Source organism: Clupea harengus, chromosome 21 (assembly GCF_900700415.2).
Source record: "Clupea harengus chromosome 21, Ch_v2.0.2, whole genome shotgun sequence".
Taxonomy (NCBI): domain Eukaryota; kingdom Metazoa; phylum Chordata; class Actinopteri; order Clupeiformes; family Clupeidae; genus Clupea; species Clupea harengus.
In genome coordinates, this window is record NC_045172.1 from 23,324,156 (window position 1) to 23,334,155 (window position 10,000).

Sequence of the window (10,000 nt, forward strand, 5' to 3'; positions counted from 1 at the left end):
CACCCTCTCCCAACCCCACCCCCCCCCTCTCCCAACCCCACCGCCCCACCCTCTCCCAACACCACCGCCCCACCCTCTCCCAACACCACCCTCTCCCAACCCCACCCCCCCCCTCTCCCAACCCCACCGCCCCACCCTCTCCCAACCCCACCGCCCCACCCTCTCCCAACACCACCACCCCACCCTCTCCCAACACCACAGCCCCACCCTCTCCCAACACCACCCTCTCCCAACACCACTGCCCCACCCTCTCCCAACACCACTGCCCCTTCTTTGCCTCTTCTTCTTCCTCCTCTTCCATCCTCCTGGTTATCCTCATAATCCTCCTCGTTCCTGCTCTCCCCCCCCTCCCTCTCCTCCTGCTCTCCCCCCTCCTCCTCCTCCTCTCCTCCTGCTCTCCCCCCTCCTCCTCCTCCTCTCCTCTCCCCCCACCTCCCTCTCCTCCTGCTGTGTCTCCTCTCCCTCTCCTCCTGATCAGTGCTGCCAGACTGCCTCTCTGCGGCAGGTTCCAACTGGAGCTGGAAGCCCCTCTCTACAGGGATGGGAGGTGTCACTTTCGGTTGGGCACACACACACACACACACACACACACACACACACACACACACACACACGTATCTCTCCTCATCTTCCCTGTGTTATTGTAGCACGTCTCTTTCCCCGCCCCACAGGATAAAGACGAATGGCAGCTAGGCTGTAGGACTCTAGCTCCTCTGTCATTTTGTGTGTGTTTGCTTGTTTATGTGTGTACGTGTGTGTGTGTGGGTGTGTGTGTGTGTTTCTGTGAGTGTGCTGGGATATGTGTGTGTGTGTGTGTGTGTGTGTGTGTGTGTGTGTGTGTGTGTGTGTGTGTGTGTGTGTGCCCTTGGGGATCAGATTTATTAGGGCTCTGTAGCAGCTGTTGTCCCCCAGATCAGTGTTGAAGTGTAAATCACCGCATGAAGAGAGCAACACAGTGGGCTAGAAACCTCAGAGTCGCTCTGTGTGTGTGTGTGTGTGTGTGTGTGTGTGTGTGTGTGTGTGTGCATGTGTGTGTAATACATCTCTCTCACACACTTCCTCTCCAAGCCATTTTCTTTTCTCTCTATCCTGCCTTCTCTCCCTCTTCCCCCTGTTTCTCCCTCTCTTTTTCTCTCATCTCTCTCTCTAATCTCCTCCTCTCTACCTATAACTACCTTTCTTTTCGTTCTCTTTCCCTCAATCTCTCTCTCTCTCTTTCTCTCTTTCTTTCTTTCTCTCTCTCACTCAATTCAATTCCGTACGCTTTATCGGCAATTTAAAGGAAAATAGTGTTGCCAAAGCATGTAGACACGCAGCACACACACACACACACACACACACACACACACACACACACACACACACACACACTGAAAATGAAAAACAGAGATGGAGTACGGAGACAGGCGAGGGGCTGAGGATAGGGTTGTTGGGTGGGCATTGCTGGGTACTGATAGGGGATGTTGTCCCTCACATTGTGGAGTGAAGCCACAACACTGGCTGCCAATCAGCAGGTACTGGTATCTTATTCCAGAATTATGGCAAGTTTGTTCTGCTGTTCTAATGTTTTGAAATTTGTGAAATGTGGAATACATTTGTTGAATGCATTGGTGCATTGTTAAATGCAGTGATGTCTTTGAAGGGAGTACTTATTGCAGTGAGTTAATGTCTTTGAAGGGAGTACTCATTGCAGTGAGGTAGTGATGTCTTTGAAGGGAGTACTTATTGCAGTGAGGTAGTAATGTCTTTGAAGGGAGTACTTATTGCAGTGAGGTAGTAATGTCTTTGAAGGGAGTACTTATTGCAGTGAGGTAGTAATGTCTTTGAAGGGAGTACTCATTGCAGTGAGGTAGTGATGTCTTTGAAGGGAGTACTTATTGCAGTGAGGTAGTGATGTCTTTGAAGTGAGTACTCATTGCAGTGATGTCTTTGAAGGGAGTACTCATTGCAGTGATGTCTTTGAAGGGAGTACTCATTGCAGTGATGTCTTTGAAGGGAGTACTCATTGCAGTGATGTCTTTGAAGGGAGTACTCATTGCAGTGTAGAAGGCACCTCTACCTGTCTCTACCTCCCCTGACATACAGTGACCACATTCCCTTTGCTCTTTGGGTAACCATGATTTTCTGTGTCTCTATTCTCTCTCTCTCGCTCTCTCTCTCCTGTTTTCTTATGTCCTTTTTCCTCTCTCTCCTTCTCCTGTTTTCTCTCTGTTCCCCTCTTCTCTTCTCTCCTCTCTGTGCAGAAGCTTTAGAGACTCCAATGTTTGTGTGCGTATTTCTGAACCTTTTTCTCTGGCCTCTCATCCTCTCTCATCCTCTCTCATCCTTAATCATCCCTGGCCATCATAGTTCCCTGAGGAGCGGCTCCAATCCTTCCTGAGCTCAGGACCAGATGGTACCAATGCTAGCTGCCTGCCCAACGCCTCTCCCCTGCCCCTGCCCAACGCCTCTCCCCTGCCCCTGCCCAGCTGACCTTATGGCCCAGAGATCCCATAGTTCCTCTCCTCTGCCCCTGCCCAGCTGACCTTATGGCCCAGAGATCCCATAGTTCCTCTCCTCTGCCCAGCTGACCTTATGGCTCAGAGATCCCATAGTTCCTCTCCCCTGCCCCTGCCCAGCTGACCTTATGGCCCAGAGATCCCATAGTTCCTCTCCTCTGCCCAGCTGACCTTATGTAGGGCCAATGATTTTCCGCGATAACGGAAAACGGACGGAATTCGCGGAATGAACCCTTTGAAACGGAATTGCAACTTTCAAACGGAAACATAATTTTGTGCATACAAAGTCGCCCAAATTCCCCTGTATTTTGGGCTGCAAGGCTATATTTCTTTCAAATAAACACAACAACGATTGCAACGATGAACAAACATTAATTAAAGAACAAAACCACTGAGAAAATGTCACGTCTGCGCTGAACTCTGCTCCGGCCACGCCCCCCTTTTCAACGGTTGACACACACACCTCCGCTAAAGCCACATTCAGTCACATTCACTCGCTCGTCTTCCCAATCGCATTTAAAACAAAAAATGTTTAGTCTTCTGTTCTGTTAATGCTGGCAAACAACAATCTAAGAAGGGCACGTATTATTCACTCATTTTAAGCCATCAATCTACCTCAGGGTGAACAAAATGAGCTGAAACGGGAAAAAAAACGGAATTCACCAAAAGTGAAGCGGAAAATGCATTTTTTTGAAACGGAAAATCATTGGCCCTACTTATGTCTCAGAGTTCCCACAGTTCCTCTGTGGGCCTCTTCTCCTGTGCTAATAGAGTGGTATAAATAACAGAACTCATGTCCATCCCTGACCAAAGATGGACAGTTCACTTCACTTGGTCCCCGGGCGCTGCAAAGCTGCCCACTGCTCCTGGGGGGTCCTTGAGGAAGGACGGTCCAGGATGGGAAAAAGCAGAAAATAAATTCACCGTGACCTCAGGCCTACCTGCGTGTGTGTGTGTGTGTGTGTGTGTCCTGTGTCGCCTCCATATATGCACGTGTGTGTTCCAGGGTGTCGTGTGTGCCATTAAAAACCTGACAAAGGTCTTAATTATTATTAATTATGTATTTGGTGGTACAACCTACACACTAAACTTTTGTCTCACAAACAATTACCACCACCTCGGCCACAAACAAAACATGTCAGCAGCACAAAAGTCATCACACAGTATTTGCTGTGTGGTGAACCTGTGAAATGAACCTGTTAGGTGTCTCAAGTACCTTTTATGAGTGTGTGTGTGTGTGTGTGACCAGTCTGTTTCTTGTACCTCTCTCCATAGCTCACACCCCTGACAACACCTTCCTGGGTTTCGTGGTGGAGCAGCACCTGAACGCCAGCGACATCAGACACATCGACGAAGTCAAGCGGCAGAACCAGTCCCTGGTCTACGGAAAGGTGGACAACTTCTGGAAGGTACGCTCACCTGGGGGGTTCATCTTTTGAAAGCACCTGTTGGAACTCCACATTTGGGTCGTGTTGTTCTGAGGGGGTCCCATGTCATTCATCAGGGTAGAGATACGGGGACATTCTGCTTCTGCTTGCTTGTCCTGTTCTCATCAGTTCTGAGAAACACACTTTAGAGACATCTTCAGTTCTGAAACACACACGTACACACACACACACACACACACACACACACACACACACACACACACACATCTTCAGTTCTGAAACACACACTATAGACAACTTCAGTTCTCAAACACACACTATAGAGACATCTTCAGTTCTGAAAAACACACTATAGAAACATCTTCAGTTCTGTGAAACACATACTATAGAGACATCTTCAGTTCTCAAACACATCTTCAGTTCTGAAACACATCTTCAGTTCTCAAACACATACTATAGAGACATCTTCAGTTCTGAAACACATACTATAGAGACATCTTAAGTTCTCAAACACATACTATAGACATCTTCAGTTCTGAAACACACACTATAGACACATCTTCAGTTCTCAAACACACACTATTATAGACATCTTCAGTTCTCAAACACATACTATAGACATCTTCAGTTCTGAAACACACACTATAGACACATCTTCAGTTCTGAAACACATACTATAGAAACATCTTCAGTTCTCAAACACATACTATAGACATCTTCAGTTCTGAAACACATACTATAGACACATCTTCAGTTCTGAAACACATACTATAGAAACATCTTCAGTTCTCAAACACATACTATAGACATCTTCAGTTCTGAAACACACACTATAGACACATCTTCAGTTCTGAAACACATACTATAGAAACATCTTCAGTTCTCAAACACATACTATAGACATCTTCAGTTCTGAAACACACACTATAGACATCTTCAGTTCTGAAACACACACTATTATAGACATCTTCAGTTCTGAAACACACACTATAGACATCTTCAGTTCTGAAACACACACTATAGACATCTTCAGTTCTGAGAAACACATACTATAGACATCTTCAGTTCTGAAACACACACGTACACACACACACACACACACGTACACACTCATCTTCAGTTCTCAAACACATACTATAGAGACATCTTCAGTTCTGAAACACACACGTACACACACACACACACACACACACGTACACACACACGTACACACACATCTTCAGTTCTCAAACTCATACTATAGACACATCTTCAGTTCTCAAACTCATACTATAGACACATCTTCAGTTCTCAAACTCATACTATAGAGACATCTTCAGTTCTCATACACATACTATAGAGAGCAGGTGTGTGCAGGTGTAACACTGCAGGTGTGTGTCGTTGTCCCGGTGAAGGAGTGATCACTCTAACCCACAGCAGATATTTGCAGAGGAGTGACTGCAATGCACACACACACACACACACACACACACACACAAACACACACACACACACACACGTACACACACACACACACGTACACACACACGGATCTGTTGTGCTGATCCCCAAAGAGCATGACTGCCATGCTTTATCAGTGCTGGAACTAAATGAGTCTTGTTCTCACTCGACTCTGGAGGAATGAGGTTCTTTGTTTGGTTTCATAGAAGCCCTTTTTTCAGTCGGATCTGGAAGAATGAGTTCTTTAGCGTTGTAACATTTAAGCCCTGTGTTCAGTTTGTTCTGGGGGAATTGGTTCCTCGGCATTGGTGTTATTGTAGTGCGTCCTAGTACCGGAGACTGAGAGGAACTCTTGTAGGAACCACTCAATTTAGCACACTTAGGAAGTCTCTTTCTCCCTCCCTCTCTCTCTCTCTTTCTCCCCATCTCCCTCCCCCTCTCTCTCCAACTTTCTCTCTCTCTCTCTATCTCCCTCCTTCTCTCTCTGTCTCGCCCACCCACTCCCTCTCTCTCTCAGCCCAGCCGTGAAATGCGCCCTAGCTTCTTCCCCAGCCAGAAAGCCACTCTTGCAGCAAAGCGGTCCGCCCCGTTCCCCTCTGATAGAAGGAAATCAGTCCGATAAGCATCGCACCGATGGCAACACCTAAATGTCCACAGGAGCAGCAGTGCTGAATTCCAACTCAGGCGCGCGGTCAGATAACACACTCTGCTCGCTGCTCCAGCCCCTGCTCAGGTGCGCGGTCAGATAACACACTCTGCTCGCTGCTCCAGCTCAGGCGCGCCTTCAGATAACACACTCTGCTCGCTGCTCCTGCTCTGCGCACTTTGGGTGTGAAGTTTCATTGCTGCATATTTTCCGTGGCTGGTCATGCTGTGACCTGTTCCATGCAGGTGGGTGCGGAGCAGAGGAGTGAACCTGCCTCATGGCCACGTCAGCGCACATTAGCACGCGGTGGTGTTAGCATCCTGCCTCGTGGCTACGTCAGCGCACATTAGCACGCGGCGGTGTTAGCATCCTGCCTCATGGCCACGTCTGCGCACATTAGCACGCGGTGGTGTTAGCACGAGGTGGTGTTAGCACGCGGCGGTGTTAGCATCCTGCCTCGTGGCCACGTCAGCGCACATTAGCATGAGGTGGTATTAGCATCCTGCCTCATGGCCACGTCAGCGCACGGTGGTGTTAGCACGAGGTGGTGTTAGCATCCTGCCTCATGGCCACGTCAGCGCACGGTGGTGTTAGCACGAGGTGGTGTTAGCATCCTGCCTCATGGCCACGTCTGCGCACATTAGCACGCGGTGGTGTTAGCACGCGGTGGTGTTAGCACGAGGTGGTGTTAGCATCCTGCCTCATGGCCACGTCAGCGCACATTAGCACGCGGTGGTGTTAGCACGCGGTGGTGTTAGCACGCGGTGGTGTTAGCATCCTGCCTCATGGCCACGTCAGCGCACATTAGCACGCGGTGGTGTTAGCATCCTGCCTCATGGCCACGTCAGCGCACATTAGCACGCGGTGGTGTTAGCACGAGCTGGTGTTAGCATCGCTGTGTCTGGGGCAGCACATGAGTTAGAGTGGGATTGGAGAGCAGGGAGAGTGGCTTCTAGGGTGAGTTAGAGTGGGATTGAAGAGCAGGGAGAGTGGCTTCTAGGGTGAGTTAGAGTGGGATTGAAGAGCAGGGAGAGTGGCTTCTAGGGTCACTGTGATGGGCATGGGCTATTTCTCTGATTACACTGCACAGGCACATTCCTCAGCTAATCAGACACCTCACTGTGTTCCTGTCCATCCTGTTTTAATTAAACTGACAGGGGGAGTCAAGCTGCGTTTTGTAGGCCTGTATCGTATCGTACTGAAAGAAGTGTTATTGGTCACAGACTCCCTGAAAGGGTGTCATGGGCCGGGCTCCAACCACGACGGCTATCACAACCCCGACCGAAAACTCACAGCAGGCCTGCTCTACACCTCCGTCAACACTCACACACACACGCCGTCAACACTCACACACACACGCCGCATTCCTGGAGGAGGGCGCTGACGGGAGGGTCACATCAGGTCACTGCGGTCCGGCAGAGGACTCCAGAGTGGCAGAGAGAGAGAGAGAGAGAGAGAGAGAGAGATCAGGAGGGGAGTATAGCGGGAGAGAGAGTTATCATGAGGGGAGTATAGTGGGAGAAAGAGAGAGAGAGAGTGGATAACAAACGATCAGGAAGGAAACGGCTCTGGGGAATGGTTGCTAGACGCCATCCTCTGACTTCCTATGGGGATAACAGATTGTCAGAGAAAAACTCATCCGAGTAGCGGGGAGGTAGACCTGTGTTTACAAGGTCTTTAATGAGACGAGGGTAAAGTCCAGTGCGGTAACGGAACAGTTGTGGCTGCCCTTGTGTTTGCTAAGAATACTACATGCCTTTACTGGCCTTTGACCTCAAGGCAGGAGATGGGATTTGTTAAACACTCAGGAACCATCATCAGTGAAACAATCACGTTATCTCAAAGTTAAATATAAACAACGCAGAAGCACATTGTTTGCATACACTGCAGCCAAACGCATGACCATACACCGGATACTATGCGCTCCCCCTGCTGTAAGTCAACAGTGGGACCAGGTCTGGCCACGCTGGGTAATGTACAGGCCTACAGTGACACCGTTTGTTTCTCAGTGGGTCGAGACTTTCACTATTGGAGAGAAGAGCTGTGCAGCAGTTCCTCTGTGAAGCAGCTCCTCTGTGAAGCAGTTCCTTTGTGCAGCAGTTCCTCTGTGAAGCAGTTCCTCTGTGAAGCATTGCTCCTCTGTGAAGCATTTCCTCTGTGAAGCAGTTCCTCTGTGAAGCAGTTCTTCCTCTGTGCAGCATTGCTCCTCTGTGAAGCATTGTTATAAAAGAGCAGCTTGATAAATTCCACTCCGGTGGTGAGATCCTGTGACTGAAGTGACTGTGACTGACCTGACCTGAGACCTGACCTGACTCACGCTCCTGCTGAATGACCTGCCCCAGTGCAGTGCAGTACAGTGCAGCGCAGCGTGGTTTAATCCAGATCACCCAGAGCGCTGCTACTGTCCAGCACTCTTCTCTATTGGCAATACAAAATAAAATCGGCCAGTGCCTTTCAGTGGTTGTGTGTTAATCCCAGTGCCTGTCAGTGGTTGTGTGTAAATCCCAGTGCCTGTCAGTGGTTGTCTGTAAATCCCAGTGCCTGTCAGTGGTTGTCTGTAAATCCCAGTGCCTGTCAGTGGTTGTGTAAATCCCAGTGCCTTCCAGTGGGTGTGTGTAAATCCCAGTGCCTTTCAGTGGGTGTGTGTAAATCCCAGTGGATACAAATGCATACTAGGGAGCTATGAGGGGCATTGCGTCAGATTTGCGTTAAATGGGATTAAATCACATGTATGGGATTGGGAATGGGATTAAATCACATGTATGGGATTGGGAATGGGATTAAATCCCATGTATGGGATTGGGAATGGGATTAAATCACATGTATGGGATTGGGAATGGGATTAAATCACATGTATGGGATTGGGAATGGGATTAAATTACACGTATGGGATTGGGAATGGGATTAAATCACACGTATGGGATTGGGAATGGGATTAAATCCCATTTCTCCCAGCAGGAGCAGCACCTGTTATGAGCCAGAGAGACAGAGATCCTCGAGCAGTCTTTCTAAACGGTCCTCTCAGAACTTCTGTGTTCAGGTACTGAACGAGCAGCGAGCGAGCGGTGGGAGGCACGTCTGCTGATGCCGAGAGCAGACAGGAGTCCTGTGGAGCGCTACGCTGCGCTGTTCTGCGCCTCTGTTGTCTGTTTAAACAGTGATTACATCTCTGGCTGAATACTGATGGGAAAAGGGTGCTGCTGGTTGTAGGGTTTCCCTGCCTTTGTTTAGGCGATGAAAAGGCTTTACTGCATTTAGTCATCCGGTGCCGGGCGGCACACTGTTGCTAAGTAACTACAGTAACGTTGAGCGTACGGGACTCGGGGATGAGGGGGGACAAAAGAGAGCTGTGTGTGTGTGTGTGTGTGTGTGTGTGTGTGTCTGTGTGTGTGTGTGTGTGTGTGTCTCTCAGAGATCGCTCCCCTCGGCTGCAGGTAAAGGTGAAGATGCAGTGGAGCGCACCCCCACAGCAGACCTGTGTGTGTGTGTGTGTGTGTGTGTGTGTGTGTGTGTGTGTGTGTGTGTGTCTCTCTCTCAGAGATCGCTCCCCTCGGCTGCAGGTAAAGGTGAAGATGCAGTGGAGCACCCCCACAGCAGACCTGTGTGTGTGTGTGTGTGTGTGTGTGTGTGTGTGCACCCCCACAGCAGACATGTGTGAATCACCCTGTCAGGAGCTCTGAGCCCGTGAGGTTTAATGAGCACCATTAAAAGCAATTACAGAGCTGCACGTCTTGTTGCACTGGAGCTCAGCCAGCTGTGAAGCACGCCCAGACGCTTCCGCTCGCTCGCTCGCTTACAGGTTGTTAGCGGGCTGCCATGCCTAGCGAGACGCTGGCTGCTAATGATAGGTATGATCAGAGCATGAGGTGCACACACACACACACACACACACACACACAGGGCGTAGAGATGCTCGCCCACACACCTGTATGGCTGAGATTTCATGTTTTTCTCAAGAATGTTGTTATTTTCCCTGCCGACGAAAAGGGGCAGGAAAGAAAGAGAGAGAGAGAGAGGGAGAGGGGACT

General features: G+C 49.4%; 1 protein-coding gene across 1 annotated transcript in view; it reads left to right on the top strand.

Moving 5' to 3' along the window:
- mgat5 (alpha-1,6-mannosylglycoprotein 6-beta-N-acetylglucosaminyltransferase) overlaps positions 1-10,000 on the top strand; it is a 157,578-nt gene that overhangs the window by 109,233 nt on the left and 38,345 nt on the right. Inside the window, exon 10 of the mRNA XM_042702861.1 lies at positions 3,774-3,907. Within this exon, the coding sequence (XP_042558795.1) occupies positions 3,774-3,907 (134 nt within the window). The remainder of the gene's footprint in view (positions 1-3,773; positions 3,908-10,000) is intronic.